The sequence below is a fragment of the Euprymna scolopes genome, chromosome 6 (genome assembly GCF_053919585.1).
Source record: "Euprymna scolopes isolate OS-2025 chromosome 6, ASM5391958v1, whole genome shotgun sequence".
Lineage (NCBI taxonomy): Eukaryota > Metazoa > Mollusca > Cephalopoda > Sepiida > Sepiolidae > Euprymna > Euprymna scolopes.
Window position 1 is genome coordinate 127992775 of NC_136487.1, and position 21750 is coordinate 128014524.

Consider the following 21750-nt stretch of genomic DNA (forward strand, 5'->3'; position numbering starts at 1 on the left):
TGTGCAGTTCTAAGAAAGAAGCTTTGTTCATGGAATCTACGTTTTGGTTTAGGCACAGTGTAGTGAAGTAGAAGAGAAAAAAAAAAAGAAATTTAAAAAAAATATATAAGACACAGCTGTTCCTTACAAAAGGTTGAGCTCTTCAACGTCCAAAAAGAATTCACCATCACTTCTTCCAACCGTCGTTTCACACTCTGCGCTCTTCACCACTGCTTAAAAAAAAGTACCGTTTATATGCTGCCCATTTCTACACTTATGAAAATTAACTATCAACCAGAGCCATCTAGTTTTCCATTTCTCCAAACAGCCAATTTGCAAAGGGGGACAACTCAAACCACACGCCCCCTTGATCTACACGATCATCACATGTCAACCCATCACATAGTCGCTCGACCAACATGGCGGCCGTCTCTCTCGCTGCGATCTCCGCGGAGCCTCTTCGTGAACGTCGCTACATCAAGGATGCCATCGAAAGATACATTGTTCGGGGACTGGACACTTGTCACAATGCCCCTCCCCCAGCGTGTGGTACAGCGAGTATCAGGCGGTTTGATCCACACTTCCTCTCCCACTCGCACAGTCGCTCGCTTCTCGCCTTCCTCTGCGGGTACCTGTGCTGTTCAGGGATGCTGCCGCTTGTACTTGAAGACTGCCTCTGCGGCACTGACTCCACTTTTTGCCCTGACTTTGGAGCCATATTATACCAGAAGACAGCTTCTGGCGGCGAAATCTGGCCCATTTCAGCTATAGCCTTAATGGTCCTGTAATGCCGCTCCACAATTCCGTTTCCGCCTGGTCTATATACAGCCCTTAAATAGCGCCGCACTCCCCACTTATCCAACACATTCTTCATGGCAGCTGAGCGAAAGGCAGTTCCATTGTCCATTAGCACTTCCGTCACCGGACCCCTCTCCAAAAACACCTCTTCCAAGACCTTTGCAGTTTCACCTGCATTTTCCGCCTTGATCTCCCTCCAAATGGCTACTCTTCCTGGTCCACGGTCGACCATTGACAGATACGGCATCTGTCGATAGTGCGTTATGTCTATCGCCAACCTGCTCCAGTTCTCTGCCACCTGAACCTCACCAGCTTTGTGTCTACTCGGCGCAGGGTCGATTGATTGACACCGGCTGCATCTTTCAACCACTGTCCTAACGGCCTCCTTTGTGATTCTGGGGTCCACCTTCCTGGCCAAGAACAAGGTTCAATCCACTCCAAAATGGTGCATGTCATGCAAATCCTTCAGAGTGTCTTCATTCACATAACATTTTGCAGCAGCCGCCTCATTTGGCGCCTTTAGCCAGGTCTTCCGCACCCTTGTCATCACATCTGCTCTGTTCTTCGCTGAAGGAACGATAGTAACCCTAAGTTGAAGATCAAATTCCCTAATCAGCTCCCTTAACATCATCAATCGACGCTTTACTAGCATCTCGGCAGCGCCTTTCGTCTTCACCCTCCTTTCTCCAGTACCTTCGATAACACAGTGGCTGAGTCGGTCCTCATCTCAACATTCTGTAGCCCCCATTTCAAGTCTAAGTTGATGCCCTTCATAACCGCATCCAGTTCCGCCACATTTATGTGAGCCACGTCGTCCTTCTTCCGCAATCAAGCAGCATCTTCTGCAGTAACACCACCTATCTCCAAGGTGACCCCCACTGCTATACAGCTTGCATCACACCACATAACACCTTCTGCACTGTTGGGTACATGTCAAACACCTCTCACTGGATCCTCCCTCTTCACCTCTTCAATAATCTCTCTCATAATGTCCACAGTCTCTTTATCGACTCCATCCTCCCACTTCGCTCCACTAGCTAGCCTTTTGATATAACTACATGCAGTCCGTAGCCATCCTGCAATAGGGTAATGGCCCACCAGTCTTCCGCATATTGAGAAGAGTTCTCGCCTGCTCAATTTTTCCGACACCTCCGGGATCTCATTTCCCCTCCGGAACACTAACCGTCCTTTCTGGTCCTTTCTTAGTTGGAGCCCTAACACAGCTCCTCCCTCCAACGATTCCGGGCGTTTTGCAACTAGCCCAAAGCTGTTGAGGTGTTTTACTACGTCCTCCGCAGTTGTTACCGTCTCATCCACCAAAATATCATCAATGTAGGAACTGGTGGCTCTTCTGACTCCGTCCTCCTTGCTTAGCACCGTTTTGAGGATCGCTGCCATGATTTTTGGTGCAGAATTCAGGCCAAAACCCAACCTAGTCAAACAGTACGTGACGTGTGACACGCAACGTGTACGTTCAGCTCCCTGAAGTCCAGTACTGGCCGAACTTTTTGTTTTGTGGGCTGAACAACCGCCATTAACGGCAGCACACCTTCCACCTTCTCCGTCCATGGTCTTAAAATCCCCTCTGAGATCCATTGGTCCACCTCCTTCTCAAATTCAACTCTTGTGCCTCCTCGCAACGTATGCTCGTAGCATTCCACTCTGTTGTTCAGTATGGGAGGTTCTCCCTTCCATGCCCACTTGACTGTCCATTTCTCATCATCAAGTGTGCAGAGAAATCTCGGTCTTCTATCGTGCAACTTTTGTCTGACCCGGCCGTTCCTGTGACACCTTTTTCGAATTGCACACCTGCAGCCCCTTGATGTCCTCCAAATCTCACGGAGTTCTTATATACCGTAACGCTCCCTAGTCGAGCAATTGCGTCCATCCCTAGCACCACATCGACACCCGTGACAATTTTGTTAATAACAATCACCTGGATTGTTAGTGACATGCCACGTACCATCAACCGAACGATACTTGTGCCATTGCACTTCACCTCTCTGCCGTAATGCTGCTGGTTCCATTGCATGTGTCGACCATGTCTTTGGTGACAATTGTTGACATACAGCCCGTATCGACAAGGGCTTTTGCACTTCGTCCATTTAGGGTCACCTCTAATTGTGGTGACATACCCTGAAGCGCCTTCATCGAATAAGTGGGGTAGCCACCGGCGCAGTGGCTTCCGCCTGTTCGTTTCTGGGGACAGAATCTGCTGATGTAGCCGACTTCCCCACAGCGGTAACACGTGACTTCTGGCTTTGGCTCCCTGCACTCTCGCGCCATATGGGGGCCTTGGCATCAGTAGCATTTGCCAGAGAACCTGGGTCTCTGCCACAGTCCTCTCTGCTTTTCGTCCTTCACAATTTCCTGCTGCAGTTTGCTTCGTTGAGCGACAGCTACAATTCCCTGCTCACTCTCTTTTTTCCTGGCCAGCACCCTAGCCTGTGTAATCAACTCCGCCACCTCCATAGTATTTACACCGGGCAGCTGCTGCAGAGCTATAAAAATATGGTCCGGGAAGCCATTGATAAAGGCCATCTTAACAATCTGTCGACGGCCTCCTCCATTGAATCCTGCTAGTCCCGTCAACCTCCTGATATTGTTGGCATAAACATCGACAGGCTCTCCGGTCCACACCATACGGCTTAGTTTGCCATATGCCACAAACGGTCCTTCGGTAAATGCTTCCCTCAACTTTTCCTCAATGGCATCAACAGACAGTCGATCCTCCTCCCGCATCTCCAGATATAGGGCCAGAGCATCACCATCAAGATACAGCGGTATCAAGCTGGCTACATCTGCGATGTCCCGCAACTTAGCGACAAGTTTAACCTTGGTCAGCCAGTTTATAACATCTCCCTCTCCAGAGAACGTTTTAAGCATTTCACTGCTGATCCTCTTTGCTTCCATAGTTCCGCCGAAATAGCTTGTAGTGAAGTAGAAGAGAAAAAAAAAAGAAATTAAAAAAAATATATAAGACACAGCTGTTCCTTACAAAAGGTTGAGCTCTTCAACGTCCAAAAATAATTCACCGTCACAAAAAGAATTCACCGTCACTTCTTCCAACCATCGTTTCACACTCTGCGCTCTTCACCGCTGCTTAAAAAAAAGTACCGTTTATATGCTGCCCATTTCTACACTTATGCAAATTGACTATCAACCAGAGCCATCTAGTTTTCCATTTCTCCAAACAGCCAATTTGCAAAGGGGGACAACTCAAACCACACAGAGCCATCTAGTTTTCCACTTCTCCAAACAGCCAATTTGCAAAGGGGGACAACTCAAACCACACACAGATAAAGAGTGGGAGAAATTATTGATAGTGATTTCAGCTAGACAAGTGTTTTTTGTGAAAGTTTGGTGAGGGAGGGGGGACATAAATTGGAGCTCAGGCAAGCACTTGCCATGAAAATAACAATAAAGCAAAGACAGGCTCGCAATGTCTCTGCTGTGGGAAAGAGGTTGCAGGGAAGAGAAAAGGGTATCTCCCACTAGACTATGAAAAAAAATAAATTCTTATAAAGTAGATTAATTATTACTACAACAAATAATATGGTACAACAATAACAATTGAAAGTTGGCTAGTTAAAATCAAATATGTATTTGTCAATTTGAATACTATATTTATAAAGCAGTTAGAAGCCAAAATTGATACTTATTCAGTATAAGCAACAGTGAAAGTTGCAGTTCCAAATAAACTAAGAAATAAAACTCTTAAATATACCAAAACAGTGTGCCATGGTCTTCCACTAATGATCTCAGACACACTGGATCCAACTGTGGAGCTGTGGGCTTGAGAGCACTGGAAAGTTTAGTGTTTATACAAATCTGGACTAATGACGGCAGAGAATAGGCCTGCAGACAAAATGGAAAGTCACTTGACAATGTGACAGAATATCGGAAGACCAGTTAATCGCTACTGAAATCGCAACAAATAAGAATGGCCCTATGGTCATTGGTAAAAGTGAGAGTAGGATAACTCGCCAAATAAGGATCATGCGGAATTGGGCTGCAGTGAAGGCTGGGACACTGATCAGTTCAGAACCCCAGCAATCGGACTCTGAATTCAAAGTGGACAATGAAACGGAACACGAAAACACTGACCAATTTATTTGTTGCAACAAAACCTTCCTTAGTAAAAGAAATATGAATATCCATCAAGCAATGAAGTGCTAGAGGGTTTCTCAACAGTGCAGATCATCTGATCGAAAGACACGTGGCTGTACTCATCAGGAGACAAACCACAGTATGAGTCATACAACCGTTGCAAAAGTCAAAGCACCAAAAGTAGAAGCACAAAAGCCAAAAATAAACTGCCCGAAGACGAGTGAAAAATTTAAATATGAACAGTTTGATGATGCTATGGCAAAAATTGTTCCAAATTAGGAGACCCAGAATGGAAATTAAAAAAGATGTCAGAGATCTTTCATGAGGAAGCAAAAGAGCGGTTTGGACTAGAAGAGGCAGTTGACATGGGAAAACAATGGAGTGAAAGGTGGACCATCCAGAAGAGATTGTGCTATTCAAAAATTGAGAGCAGAGATGAAAGAACTGAGAAGGAAATGAATAGAAGCAGATGGAGAAAAAGAAGGTTGAAAGTCATCTATGAAGAATTGAAAAGGAAACGCTGAAGTTTTAAGGAAAAAGAGGAAAGTTGAGTGCAGATAAGAAACGAGGAAAACAAGAGAAATTCTTAGAAGACCCATTTAAGTTTGCCAAAAGTTTCTTTGTAGAAAGAAAGTCTGGTACACTTGAATGCTCCAAGGAAGAACTGAAAGACCATCTGGCTAAGACTTACAATGGTCCAAAGAGATAGCTGGAGATGCCTCCATTTGAAGAGCTAAAAAAGAAAAACAACTCTACCAGGTGTCCTATTTGATCAGTGATATGAGGAAGAAAGAGGTGGACAGGTTCATTAAAAAAAAAAAAGCAAAATGTATCCAGAAAGAATTCAGGTTTATAATCACTGTCAGGGAGGAACCAGTAAAAAGTGTTGGCCGGTTATATCAAGGTAACCTATCAGATAGGAGTCAGGGAGGGCAGATTTACAGTAATGCAGTGAAAAGACTTCTTAGCATGGAATGATCCAAGTTCTTGGAAGTTCAAGCTATGGTGCCTGCAATTTATGATTTACTAGCGGGGGTGCCTGGCGTTGCCCTGGTTTTTCCATCCATGCTTCCATTCAGTCTTGAACAACAAAGGATACCCCTTAGGGGCAGTAGCGCCTGTATTTGTGAGGCAAGGGTTGCGCAATCTCCAACCACACCTCTCCTGAATCTGCACTGCTTGAGTCCAGCGGCAAGGAGAAGACCAGGACGACTGGAAACAATGCCGAGATAAGCAGAGAACGCATCAGCATCTGAAAGTCCCAAATGGTCATCCATTTAGTACTGAACAGGTTCAACGTTGCTTAACTTTGGTGATCCAGTGGGAACCAGTGTGTCAACTTGATTATCCCATATATTATGCCTGGTGTTTGAGAGGTGTGTGTTGAGCAAAAAATAAAAAGTGGTAGTAGGCAGGCAGGTTCGAACCCGTACCGTGAAGAAGGTAAGTACAAAGACAAAATAAAAAAAAATAGAGAGGTGAGATCGAACTTCCTCGCTAACCATTACGCCATAGTGGATAGTGAAATCAATGAGTTAGTAACTAACTTAAGAATCATAGGAGTCGTCACGCACGCTCAGAAATGAACGTTGCTTTCTGCCGTTTTATTTCTTTGTTTCCCCACGAAAGCAAATTAGACACAAGGTCGTTTTTAATGTGGGGGAAACCAGCTCCCCAAAAAGGGGGGCACTCTGCCAGTATCCAAATAAATAGTAATTGTCTCAGTAGGAAGGGTTTTCCCTACATTGACCAAGGACCTATTACTGAACAGATACTACCCGGGCGAAGGCCAGGTGTTAGCGTTCGTTCGATTTGTAAAAAGAAAAACAAACACTTGAAATGAGGGAATTTTTTAAAACTCGATCCAAAAAAAGACCGATTCTGTTTTAAATTATCAATTAAGATTCTTTTTAAATTTCTAATAGTTCTTTGGGTTGGTAAGATTACTGCAAAAACCCATGTAATTTTCATATAGATATATTTTTAATTTTTAAATCACAACTTTATAAAATATATAAGAATTGATAGAAAATTTAATCTATAGTAATATATATGAAATCTGCATGAGTTAAAATATCATATTTAGGCGTATTTTACAATTGGGCTATGCCAGGCGTCCCTACTAGCTTAGATATTTTTGCAGTTTTAACAAAAGAGCTACAATAATATCAGAGAATCTCCATTTACACTGAACATCCACAGAATGCCAACATCGATATATGTAAGAGTTTGCTGTGGAATTGTCACAGGTCCCGCTAGTTATTGTTAAGGTGAAGTCGTATTGTTCAGTAAAACAGTTTATCTGACAAATTTCTGGAACTAAATTGTCAGAAAATCTGTTGCAATCATACGTTTAAAAAGCTGTGTTTTTTTGTTTTTCTTCAGCATCAATGTGAATAGTCTGTACCATATCTGAAATGGCCTTTTTTCCGGTTGATTGTGGTATGTTTCTAGTCCTGTGTAGTTTTAGGAGGTCCACCCTCTTAGGCTTTGCCTTCTCTCTTCAAGAAGGGGCAAGTTTATTATATAAAAATATTCCACACAGAGCAGTAAACTTAAAAACAAACATGCGAGCCATTGCAGTAACCACAACACTACACAAAGCAATAACCCTCTGCTCACTTTATATACCCCCGATTGAAACTGTAGATAAAATGGAACTGAATGATCTAATCCAACAACTACCAAAACCTTTTTTATTGGTGGGTGACTAATAACCATAACAACTAGATAAAAACAAGAAGAGACCAAATCATTGAAAAGATAATCAACTAAAACCAGTTATATATTATTTAATTGGAATTGAATATTATTTATTAATTTATTTATTGCAGACTATTATCCTCATCTTTTCTCAGTTGTTTCACGACGTTTCGGCCAACTATTCCTGTGGCTTTCGTCAGGTGGTAACCGCGACGGGATAGGAACTCCGAATTTTCAAACTGCATCCTCAGCAATTACTGCCTTCTGTAGTTGTTGTCGTTTCACCACGTTTTGGCCAAGTAAGCCTCTGGCCGGCTTTGGGTAGGATTGAAACCGAGATCTTCAGGCAATTCTCACTTGGAACCGTAGAGATTGAACATCTCTATCAACTGCACCATGTACAACCAACCATTTAATAACACAGAACTAAAAGAAGCAATACACAAATCTCATGATACAGCAGTTGGCTCTGATGAAATCCATTATCAATTTCTTAAAAACTACCAAAACCATCTCTGGACTACCTACTACAAATATATAATGAAATATCGATAAATAACAGTATCTGAAAAAAACTAAAAACAGGCTATAGTGATCCCAATACCCAAACCCAAAAAAAGATCATACGGATCCAATAAACTATTGACCCATTGTCCTCACTAGCTGTCTATGCAAGGCATTTGAAAGAATGGTTAACGGAAGATTAACTTGGTTCTTAGGAAGCAAAACCCTGATTACAGAACATCAGTCAGGTTTCAGGAAAAGAAGCCCCATTCATCACTTAATAAGCCTTGAAAAAAGTATGAGGGAGGAAGTTGCCAAGATGGAACACCTAATAGCAATTTTTTATTTTTTTACCTTGAAAAAGCATATAACACTACTTGGAAGCCCGGCATCAAAATCATGAACTAAAACTTTAGGCAGAATGCCAGAATTTAGCAACTTTTTAAATGATGTACTTTTTCAAGTACAGATGGACAACATACTTTCAGTCCAAGAAGAACAAGAAATGGGGATTCCCCGAGGAAGCATCCTATCTGTTACCTTTTTCAATATAAGAATAAATAATATCATAAAAACATAGACCCAGGAATCCACTACGCCCTATATGTAGACGATCTACTCATAATCTATGGATCAAAATATAGGCCAACAGCCAAACGCAAACTCCAACTCTACCTAAATAAGCTGAATAAATGGGTCATCAGCTAAATAAAGGGATTCAAACTTTTAGAAGAGAAAACAAAATGCATACATTTCTGTAAACTACAAAAGTTCCATCACAACTCCACCTTGAAACAATAATAATATCTCTGTCGTTAACCAACACAAATACTTGGGCATCATATATGATAGGAAATTGACATTCATACTACACATAAAATACTTAAAAACAAAATGCTACAAGACCATGCAATTAATCAAAGTGTTAGCACACACTGACTGGGGTGCTGATAAAACTATATTAGTAAAACTGTACCGATATTTAATTAGATCCAAACTTGGCTATGGATGCTGCATATATGGAGCAGCCAGAAAATCTTATGTGAAGGAACTGAATACGATACACCACCAAGGATTGAGATTGGCCTTGAGAGCCTTCAGAACTTCTCCAGTGGAGAGCTTGCATGTGGAGGCTAACGAATCACTACTGACCGTAAGAAAACAAAAACTAGCTCTACAATATTACTTTAAGCTTGCATCATGTCCATCAAACCCTGCATATCAATGTGTTTTCCATCTACATAATATACACATCTTCAACAAAAAAGAAAATATTATCAAACCTTACAACCTCCGTATAAAGAACCTCCTCGCAGAAACTCGAATAGATACAACAAAAATACATGACTCTATCAACTCAGAAACTGATAACCATAAAAATATCTCATCCTTACAGATTCTCTATTGGTATTCATATCACTGATAGAAAAAAAAAATGACAAATTCCCTTATTAGAAATCTCTTAAATAAAATAAACACCATAACAATGAATAAATACATAATCATTTGCTGGATTTCAAGTCACATCGGCATCGGCATGAACGAAAAAGTGGATAAATCAGCAAAAGAGTCACTTCAACAAATCCATACAACAGGAAAAATCCCTTATCTATAAATATAAAAGCGAAAATGTATGTGTGTGTGTGTATGTATGTATGTGTGTTCGCTTTTTCTATGTGTCTACAAAAGGCTTCTTTCAGAGAAGTGGTCGCTCGTTTCACAACTTTTTAAAACTTTTTATATCGCATATAAATCGTAATATCTCACAGTTAACAATGAAGCTCGCCTGTCTATTTAATTTGCTCGATTTTGGGAAGATAAATATTCAATATTTGTTGCTTGCCGCATGTGGCTTAGTCTTTTTCCTATAACGTCTTCGGGGGGGGGGGGAACGTTCAGCAGTAAATGAAATCCCGCAGTCAAACTTGACCTCATTAACTCATTAAAACGGGCACCTGCCAAATCCAAGTAATTAAATAAATTCAAACGTGTTTCCATTAGCATCTCGCGGTGGAGCAACGGTTAACGTCGCACGTTTTTGTTTTTTCACACTTTAATTTACAAGTTTACCTCAACGGTTCGGGTTCGATCCTCATACTTACTTACTTTTTTTTTTTTTTACCCCCCCCCCCACACACACACCTCCAAACACCCGGGCAACGCCGGGTACCCCTCGCTAGTACAGAACTAAAATCCAATATAAATATATATATATATATATATATATATATATATATATATGTATAACAAGAAAATGGCAAGAACATTGGAACTCATGTACAGAGAATAAACTATTCGAAGTAACACCAAACATCGGAATAAGACTTAAGAGATGCAAAAAAGATGTCAAGAAAAGCAGAGGTAGTCATGACTAGACTATGAATAGATCACATTCATGTCACTCACTCACATCTACTAAAAGGAGAAGAGGTGCCTATTTGCATAACATGTCAGAAGCCCTACACAGTACATTATATACTTACGGGCTGTGTGGACTTTAAATGGGCCCAAATAAAGCATTACCAAGAGAATAGTCTAAGGGAGATTTTTAGCAAAATTGACCCAGAAAAAATTATTGAATTCCTGAAAGATATTAAAATATACAACAAAATATAATTAAAAAAAAATACACAAGAAAAACCAAAAACAACTAACCAACATCTAACACATTACAACTAATGTTTTGGCATTAAATGATCCAAAAGTGGTTGATATGCTGTAAAACAAAAGAAAACAGGAGAGAATTATGACTGCCCAAAATCAAGGCTTGATGGCAAATGCTTTTAAGAAAATGAATGATCTCGGCAATGACAGAAGTAGTGTGTGAACCAAGTGATATCCAACTGTAAGGTTCTGCTAGGGGATGCCTACTATATGACCCGACACAATGAACTGAACGATCTGTAAAAGTTGAATATCGAATGCCGCAACAAATCCTGGGAACATGTTTACCAGAAAATACAGTCGGAAATAAGTCGTACACCATCCACTGTGACTATCTAATTCTTACAGCTATGTATTTAGAAAACGGAGCCGTAAAACCAGACAGTGATATGGGACAGCAAAGAGGAAGAAGCAACCTTAGTAGAAGTTAGTGTTTCGAATAATGCTGGGTTAAACAGCGTTGAAAGGGAAAAGATAATAGATAATTAAATACCAAGATCTTATGTATGATATGAAAAGAAATTGGAATCTTAGGAAGATCGCTATCGTTCCGGTTATTATAGGAGCAACTGGACTCGGGGAAAAATAACTTCAAAGCTACCTGGTGAACCAAGTGGAAGAGAGATTCAAACAATTTGCACTTAAAGGTATGGTCAGAATCTTAAAAAGATCTCTGTTGGAATGTCTGAGTTAGCGGGTGAATGTTTGGCATCCGGTAGGATGCCCCATCCCCAGCTTGAACAAACTAAGAAAAAAAAAAAAAATGAGACACCCCAAATAGTAACCCCTTACATTTAAATGGCAATGTGCCTTATTTGGGGTAAAAAAAAAAAGTTTTTTTTTATTTTTTTATTTTTTTTGTTTTTACAATAAAGTTGGAAAATCGTCCAGTATTTTACAAAGAAGCAGCCAACATGGAAACTATTATGTTGCTAAAAAAAACTATTATGTTGCTAAAAAAAAAACCCCAAAAAAACTAGTAAAGTAAAATAATCCCAATCGATCTTTACTTTTAAATATTTTTCAGTGAAGTATGATTTTTATTTTGTGAAATTCTGTTTCTTTCAGAATTACGGAAACATGGCTTCCCAAAATTAAAGAACTGGACAGGTAAGTATTTTTTTGTCTCCAGTTTTTATTATAAAGAAAATATTATCTTTTGTTAACTGTTCATCTAATTTATTTTTATTTATTTTTTTGTTTTTAAATTCCATTTTCACCCCAAACAAGGTACAGTGCCACTTTAATCAGGGACATAAGTTATAGGGATACTATGTAGAAAGTTGAGCAATGAGATGCCCATTCACATTATACTTCAACTTCAGCATGCCAGTACAGTTGGGAAAGCAGGAACCTAAGAGTCTGGCAGTTCTGGGGAAGAAATTATTGGAGTAGAAGGCTTTCTTACATCTAGGGATCTCTACTTTGTAGGGGTGGGATTTGGCTGCTTGTCTGGTTTGTTGGGGGTATTTATGTCTAAGGGGTACAAGTGCTTGTTCATCGGAGCAGTCACCATTAAAGTGCTTGTAGAACAGGCAGAAGGATGCAACATTACGTCGATGGGACAGAGGTTGAAGCTTTGATGACAGTTTAGGACCTATCAGGTTGGTGACTCTCTTTTGGACCCTGTCAAGGAGCGAGAGACTAGCAGATGTACCAGTCCAGATATGACAACAGTACTCCATACATGGACGAATGGTGGCCTTGTAGAGGTATAGGATACTTTCAGGCATAAGTAGCTTTCTAGCATGGTAAAGAGAGCCCACCTTATTCACAGCAGCTTTGGCAATGCTCTCAGTGTATCTGTTTCTAACTCATGTTCCCTGTGAACATTATGCTGAGAAGTTTAAAAGAAGTACTTTCAGATAATGTATTTTTAGTCATAGCTATTAATGGTTGAGGTTTCTTGTAATTATTGAAGGAAACAAGCTTAGTCTTGGCAGCATTGAATGTGACCATCCATTTTTGTCCCCATTTCACTACAGATTGGAGGTCTTCCCCTAGTGTTTCTGCCATTTCCTTAGATATATGCTCATTTGTTTTCCGCTCGTGCCTGGTATAGAGCGTGGTGTCATCAGTAAATATACCCATCTCAGAAACTATTTTATCAGGGAGGTCATTTATGAATATTAGGAATAATAAAGGTCCAAGGATAGACCCCTATTTATATCATATTTAGATGTACGATTGTCGAGGACAACCTGGATTCTTCTCTTATTTAAGAAAGATTAAATTATGTTAAGTATTCGTCCAATGATACCGTAAGATCTTATTTTGGCTGAGAAGCTCATCATCCCAAACCTTGTCAAAAGCCTTAGATATATCTAGGGCTACCGCTCTACCCTCACCTGCTTTGTCCAGTATATGGAATATCCATTCAGAGATTACAGTAAGGATATTTGCTGCAGAATGGGATTGTCTAAATCCATATTGTTGGTCAGTCAGAAGTTTAGCAGTTGTAATGTGATGAACTAGAGCTTGGTTAATTATGGACTTAAATATTTTGACGAAAAATGGGCGGAGGCTAATGGGGCGATAATTTAGTGGGTCTTTCGCCAGAATTTCTGTAAACTGGTACCACAGAAGCAGTTTTCCAGCAGTCAGAAAAACAAGATTTGTCAAGGCATTTGTTGTATAGTTTGAAGAGGAGTGGGGCAACCTCAGCGGAGCATTTTTTCAGTAGCACAGCCTGGATAAGATTGGGTCCACATGCTTTTGAGGTGTCTAGGTTTTTATGATATCATACACTTGAAAAGGGGTGATTTTCAGATCATTTAGTGTGGCATCTGTCCACAAAGGTAAGTCAGGGAGGGAGTGGTTTGCTGGGTCCAATGTGGAGTTTGAGGCAAACCAACTGGCAAGTATGTTAACCTTCTCGGTTGCCGTGCAAACAACATCATGATTATTGGATAGTAGGGGAATTGTTTATTGTCCATTGTTTATTACACTGTTGTAGATTTTCCAGAAATCACGGGCTCCTAATTTCTGTGCTTTTATGTGTTTTCTTGTGATTTCAGTATATTCTCTTAGCTGTTGCTATTTCTTTCTCACAATTATTTCTAGCTTCTATAAATTTTTGTCTGTTTGTACTGGACTTATTCATTGGTATGCATGCTGCCTTTGAGCAATGGCAGCTGCACAAGTACAAGTAAACCATTGGGGAGAGTGGGGCTCACTGTAGAATTTCTACGTGGAAACATGTGGTCTCATTTGTGCACTCTTCAGCAGGGGAGGGAGAAAAGATGTTTCCCCACTGATGAGATCCCTAATGGCTTCCCAGTCAGCCTTATCATTTTGAGCAATGGCTCTTCAGTTTTAGGTCGAGAATTTAGGGCAATTTCTATCATTATTGCAGCGTGGGCATTTGTTACACAATCATCAGGAACTGTGGTCAGAAATAGATCTTGCTGATCTGGGAAAGTGTCAGAAATTTAATCGTCTGATAGGGAATGAGATATAGAGAAGCTGGGTCTATAAGTAGAGAATCAAAGGCAATTATTATTTAAGTCACGAAATACATGGACTTGTGTGCTGTGTGTTTGTCGAGTCCCTGTGATTGTACCTCTGTGCCTGGCTAACAGGCAAAGGAGTATGAAAGCCGGGCGGTAGACAGAGCCTATCTCTTCCTTAAGCAGTTAAGGTTTTCAAACCGGTAATTTGTTCGAGCCACCAGCTCTAGGAAGGTCGTCTTCCAGGGCTGAAGAGATCTCCCTCACCAAGGTTTAGCTTTCGAGTTTTTTTTTCTAGATGAATGACCTGAGAGATCTATGGGTCCATCAGCATCGAGAAGGTTAGCCCAGCACCTGGGTCCTGAACTAGGTATTTCTGTGACCCTGCATTGGTAATAATTGTTAATGGATTAGTTATTAAAGATTATATATTTACAGAATAGTAATGAGAAAGGACATTACTATGCTTTCCATTTCATTGTTACTGGAAGAGGGAATAAATTAAAAATTCATGCAGTGGAAGCAACTAAATTTATAACTGGTTGGTTAGAGAGGGAGGAATAAATATTTTGTGACCAGATGGTGCACCGCGCAATGCTGGATAACCTTGCTGTCGGGTCGAGAAGCGGTCAGTTTTCTGGGTGGTCTTTTTGCCACAAGTTCAGGAGATTTCAAATTGTTGGATGTAATAGTGATGATGATGAGGATGATGATAGAAAAAAAGAATCTATGTTCTTAACAGATAATCAAAATGATCTGTCCCCCCACAAGCTGGATAGTTGAAGGATTTAAGTGGAATCATAAAAATATTTTCCAGGCAATGAAAAAATTGCCACTTGAGTTTTAATAGAGACCACAAGAGAATCAAGTCAAGTAGGTAAACTGTTGCGTGGCTTTAATTATTGGATTGACCGTGAAATCACTTTGGAAAGAGGGTTAACTATGATGACCGATTCACTTATCCTACCTTCTACATATGGTCTTTGGGAAACCCCTCCCACGAGTGATGGTAATGGGTACAGAGAAGGAGGGAGAGAGACACAGGCAGATAGACAGAAAGATAAAACCCCAAAGAAGTTATAGAGATAATAAAAAGGCATGTTTTTGGGCCAAGAGTTCGTTGACAACCCGGCCGTCAGACATGACGCCCAACGGCTTGGGTGAAAAAACTTAATTTAAACCATTATAATCCTCACCGAGAAGTCAGTCTGATTTACCAAGCTTATAAAGGCTCCTAGCTCATGTTCTTACTGAGACTGTACCTGTAACAACGTTGAATAATTAATGTTACTAAAAAGACTTCCTTTGTGATTTCTTTTGTTGTTTGCTTGTGGTTGTGAAATGAATTCTTCCCTAGACCGATGTTTCAAGATGCAGCAGAAGAGAGCGATGCACCTGCCTGTGAAGGATGACGACCTCCTCAATGTCCGACATCAGATGACTCGCTGAAGGACCCTTGTGGTAGGATTACCAACCAGCCATCATGAGAGCAGAACTGCCACATAAACTTAGGGTTATGCATGAGTTGCGTGTTCAAGTATAAAAGCAATGAGTTCCAAGCAACCAGCGAGCATCTGGCATAGATATTAAGGTCCTAACCACTAGACGAAGGAAAAATGAAGACAGATAAAAACTAGATGATCAAACCATGACAAGGAGTTATGAATAAGTCTTCGCCAGTTTAAATACTTAATTCACAAGGAGTTTGAAAATTAAATCCTCTCAAAAGATTTTGAAAAGTTTTGAAGATTAAAAGCCATTGAAAACTTAAAATTATTGAATTTTATTTGACAAGTTTTTATTTTTAAAAATGTAATCCCGAGCCGTCGGGAGTGGGGTTTCCTTTAACGTGCATCCCAACTCTGCTCCCGGCGACGGGTGATGCAGCCCATAGGGTTATATTTGGTTAAGGTATTGTTCATATCTTGGCTTAGGAATAGGATAACTTGTTAAAGTATGATTAAAGTGGTATTAGGAATTAAAATAAAATTTTATTTCATGCACAAACACTGGATATCAAGACGATAGGAGGAATAATAAAATGTATTCAGTATAGATAAAAGTAATGATACACCTATGGTTTGAAGTACAATTCAGTACAGGTATAACTGGAAGTAAAGTATAAGCTATAGTGTATTCAGTAATTAAGTATAAATAAAGATATGGTGTATCTACAGTAGATACGAACATAATTGTAAATATATTTTTTAATGTAGTTTTTCTGATTTCTAACAGGAAGAGTTTCACCTTTTGTTTAAAATTTGGAATTATATTTTGCATAGCAGAGTATAGGCTCAGTTTTTTATTTTATTTTACTTTCACCCATTTAAAGGAAAGAGATATAGAGTTGCTATTTAATATAGATCTCTTTAGATCCAAGTACAAAAAAGATTAAGCCATAGGATAAGAATATACGCTAATGCGTGCTGTAGCAATAGAGATTTATAGATTTTAGTGTTTATCGATTTTTAAGAGGTCAGCCTGTTAAAGTTAAGGACCGATGGCTAAACTCCTCTCTAAATTGTACACGCAATGTTTGTAGTTTTATAGCAGTTTTGGGAAGAAGAACAATTGGTTAATTTTCAGCAGATATGTTTATAACTTACGAAAATACAGTATAAAAACAAATTAGAATATACAAAATTTTAAGTAGAGGTTAGAAGTATAATAATTTAGAAATAATGTCTATCATGCGAAAACAGACATAGGCAATCTTCTTGGAGGCAAATTATCTATCGGATATAATTGGTTATATGTAACATGCTAGCAGCAGCATTTGCTCAGTTGTGAGAGAAACAATTAGGGGAGTCGTGGTTCGTTGTTCTAGTCAGGAATAAGGGAATTAAGGGCAGACAAAAAGCGTCTTGACAAGGAATAAGTGTGGAACTTATGTAAAAGCTTGAGTTTATCTGCTTTAACGATTAAGTTTACAGACTATGACGGAAGAGGCCCCCTTCCTAGTGTTTTGATGCAGTGACAGATCAAAAGCATAGGCTTTATAACTAGGCAAACTCTCATCCAGAATAGGTGTCTTGAAAGGAGGTAGCAGTGCGCCTTCAATACCATTTTCTTTATTTTATTTTTTATTTTTATTTATTTTTTAGAGCCTTCTCATATTTGAAAAGATATTAAGTATCATACTTAAAGTTTTACCCTCATCTAAATAAATTTGCATAAACTATTCAGGGGATTCCCTCTCGGACATCATTATACTATCAATTTAGCATGGTATTCAGGGGATTAAAATAAGTGAAGAAAAGATGGTCAAAATATGTGAGAGAAATAAAAGTAGGGAATAAGATATTGACATTTCATACGAGAAAATAGTGTTAAATTTAAGTTTTGACTTTAGAAGAAACTAGCGGGGTTGCCCGGATGTTTAGAGGTGTGTATTGAGAAAGAAAAAAAAAAAGTTGTAGTTGGCAGGTATGCTCGAACCCGTGACACGAAGGCGGAAAAGAAAGTTAAGGAAAACGTGGCATTTTACTGCTCGGCCAGTATGGGACAGGAAGTGGAAAGCATTCTAATTTAGCGATCAAAAAGTTGACATGCAGAAAGTGAAGAAATGAAATCATGCGCTTAAGTTTGCCAGTTAAGCTTTCAACTTTCTGTCGTATTTGTTTCCCACACCAAGAGGAGGAGGGGGTGGCTCTGGCAGTGTCTTAATGAATAGCAATTATCTGACATGAAGGGTATTCCTCACGGTGATGAAAGCCTTGCAAGACGTGCTGGCCATGAAGGCCAGCAAATCTCTTTTATTTCGATTCAGTTTCACTTTTATACGAAAAACGCCAACAAACACGCGAGAGGGCGGAATAGTGGGAATTTTATAAAAGTCGATCAAAATAAGTCTACAGACGACGTAGATATTACGAACTAGGGAGTATATAAAAAGTTCTAAAAAAAATAGTAACACTTCCGAGATCCCCCCCCCCCCAACAAAAGCCCTTGCTGGACATACAAAACCGTGCACACCACTTTTGCCTTTTGTTTATATAGATGAGCGGATAAAAGATTTACTTATCTTAATTTATCGTCTTGGAGACATGGTCATTTATTCCACCTATGTTCAAATGACGCTCGGGATTCCCTCCTACTAAGGGAGGTCATTGAATGGGGGCGGGAGGCCCACTTAAGCATTTAGGGTCACACAATAAAAGTGTTTCTTTCTAAAGAAAGAAAGAGAATCATGTTAATTTCTGTTTATATATTTTTAAAGATGATGATTGCTGAAAATTTTTTACGTCCAACAAATTTGGATTATACATAACTTTGCCAGGCATAAAGTAAAACTGACTAGAGGTTGTAGGTTGAAAAAAAGAGTTTTAGAAACAAATACATATGTGTATATGTACACACACAATAGCACGTCCTGGTATTGCTAAGGGGAAATTAAAAAGAATGATTAAAATTTTTTAAACAACCTAGAAAAACAACCTCATCCACAAATTTTATAAAACAAATACAGTATTACTGACCTAAATTCTTTTAAAGCAAATATGCTTGGTATATTCGTTGAATGGATTGTAAATTGTGTGAATGCAAATACATCACAAATTCAACAAATATCTCGAGTATATTGGCTTCAAAATAATTGATGTCTGTAATACAAATTTGTTTTATGAGATTTGCAGATAAAATTGCATTTGTGCAGAGGTTTGTTTTTGCTATACGGACTACACTTGGGTTTTTGTCTGTTTTTTTCTTCTCCAGTGACTTCCTGCAGGGGGTAAATGAATGTGCTAAAAAGTAGATAATGTATTCTCGAATATAGAAAATTGCAAAAAAAAAAAAAAAGTTATTAAACATTGTTGTTTTTCCATTCTCACTCTTCGTCAGAAAAAAATGGAACTCCAGGATTCTATATTTTATTTTCGACAAAAGCCAACCTACCAAAGAACTTTTATATTTCAGTGTTTCTTTTGAATAAAGTTTATTTATGCATTCGTGGAAATATTGGTGTTTCCTGTGGAAGATAGTAACTCTTTTCTTATTATACAATATACTCTGGTCCGATAGTTTAGATACAGCTATCTTTACCAAATGACTTTTATCATCTTGACAGTATTCCAAACCCATTCATCTAATCGGTAAATAGTGAAGTTTCACACAATCATCACTTAAATAGGAGTACAAATATTTAGAAAATTGTCCTGCCCGCATTAAAAGTTTATAAATATAATGAAAATAAAATTTTAGTTCCAGAGACCCAATCTATCTATATAATTATATAACTCAAATGACCTTGTAACAGGTGTTGTAACCCAACATCCGGTTTATGACTTCCGGTTGCGTATGCATACGTAAACAAATAATCAACGCGACAATAAAACATTGTTTTACTGTGTACATTTTCAGCAACCCAATTGTTTTTTTTTTGTGTTTAAATTATCCAAATAAACAATTATTAATACTTTCTGCATTTTTTTTTTTACATTTTTGTTCATTTCTGTATTGCGTTTAAGTTATTTTAATGTACTTTTCTTACAAATAAATCTACGTTAACATGTTGACAACCATAAGAGCATTTTACAATGGCAATTTACCCACCACCTTCATTTTTAAAAAAAAATTATTCCTCATTTTTTAATACATCTTTCTTAAAAACATTCATACATTTTATTCTACACTAACAACATAAATAACCCTGAAAATGTTTTTTTAAATTGCGTTACAAATAAATAATCAACACAACAATAAAACATATTGTTTTACTGTGTACATTTTCAGCATCCCAATTGTTTTTTTTTGTTTTTTTTTTGCGTTTAAATTAAAAGATATATCAATTTGAATTTAACTTTAAGAATTATGGTATCTGTTCAGTGCACATTTACCTATAAGTATGGCAAACCACTTATAATTCAATGGCTGTAAGTTTTTTTGTTTTTTTTTTTCAAAAATAAGCAATTATAAACAAAACGACTCATAGAAATCTATCTATATTCTTTTTTCATTTTAATATACTTTCATAGAAATGTTTCTGTTATGTCACAAAAGACTATTTTCTTTATGTCACAAGTGTCACGCTCATACATTATTTCCATAGCTAATATAACATACTGACCCAATGGGTCACGGGCAGTCTAGTATATGATAAGTTGGAAGCATTAGTATACATTAGTAGACAACCAGAACCAACTCTGAGTTTTGTTCATAAAAAGTGATGAAATCAATACCTACTTTAAATAATTTATTAACGTACTAAGATCTCCTCACCAAAAAAAAATAGATAATTGTGTGATTAAAAAAAAAAGAAAATACAAAACAATATATCATTGGAAAAAAAAAATTCTGTATAATTTTTGGTTTCTTTTTGATTGTATTTAAAAGATTATTTGTGTGACAAAAAAAGATCTATTTCGGTAATTAATCCCTATTCCAGTCATGTAAATTATTTTGAGTTGAAAGAGCACCCACTCTATCCAAATTATTTTGTTCTTCACTAATGACAAACATAAACAGCAGTCCTCCTTCTGTTATCACCAACAACAAAACATACATGAGCGACATGGTGTCGGCATAATCACTGTTTCTTTGTTCGCAAATGATTTTAGGTTTGCATGCCATTGTCTCCTTACAGCAGACACATGCAAATTGTGGTCGCTTATTTCTCTCTCTCTCTCTCTCTCTCTCTCCATACCATTACAACAGTATTATAATGATTTTTTTATTTTATTTATTTATTTGTATTTTATTTTTATTTTTTTAAGTTTTGGTAGAGGTATGCACTCTCAGTGCGAGTTAAGTTTTTAAAAGTATTGCTTTTTCTTTCTTTTTCTTATATTTTTTCAGGTTGATTGTCAATCGTGATATTCCGACAATTTCCATTTTGTTATCAAAGGATAAATTAGACACTGAAGAACCTGGGTAAGTAGTGAAATCACTAATTTATGTGAAAAAAATTTTTCAGTACTTATGCATTTTAAGGACTGTGTGCTATTGGAATCACCCAGGCGATTTACAGAAAATGTTGACCAATTTTTGTCAAAGAAAAATTTATTCCTGTCAGAAAAAGAAAAAACATTGAGTTTGTTTTGCTAACTCGATTAACAAGATTTGTAGTTTGAAAAATTGTTAATTATCAGGTTGACAAGAAAGTTATTGCGGTTTTGAATTCAAATAAACATATCTTGACTCAAGCAAAACTTTATTGATCGAAATAAGCACCATCAGGATCAATCCACTTCTGCCAACGCAAAACAAATGTATTTATGCAGTAACATAAAGATCTTGTGTTCTGGTGGCGATGAAGTCGCTGAAGGCGTTTTTGATATCATTAAGGGTTTTAAGGCATTTTTCACGTAGAAAGTTGTCGAGATGCTTGAAAAAGTGGTAGTCAGTTGGTAGATCAATTTCTGCAGGGTCGGTGTATCAAGATGTGGTTGGGCATTGTTGTGGAGAAGAATTGGGCCTTTTCTATTGACTAATGTTGGATGTTGACGTTTCTGATGCCTTTCATCCATTTATTGACAATACTTCTCTGCTGTAATGGTTTTGCTTGCATTTTAAAAAAACTAATGGATGAGACCTGTTGCAGACCATC

General features: G+C 38.2%; 2 protein-coding genes across 4 annotated transcripts in view; one reads left to right on the forward strand and one right to left on the reverse strand.

Annotated features, from left to right (window-relative positions):
* The window catches only part of LOC145277955 (monocarboxylate transporter 9-like), a 249000-nt gene that overhangs the window by 169279 nt on the left and 57971 nt on the right, over positions 1 to 21750 (reverse strand). The window lies entirely within an intron of this gene.
* The window catches only part of LOC145277956 (ribonuclease P protein subunit p25-like protein), a 64687-nt gene that overhangs the window by 41043 nt on the left and 1894 nt on the right, over positions 1 to 21750 (forward strand). For all 3 annotated transcript variants that reach the window (XM_080130071.1, XM_080130069.1, XM_080130070.1), the window contains exons 5-6: positions 11827 to 11868; positions 21000 to 21074. In XM_080130071.1, coding sequence (XP_079986197.1) covers positions 11827 to 11868; positions 21000 to 21074 — 117 coding nt within the window. The remainder of the gene's footprint in view (positions 1 to 11826; positions 11869 to 20999; positions 21075 to 21750) is intronic.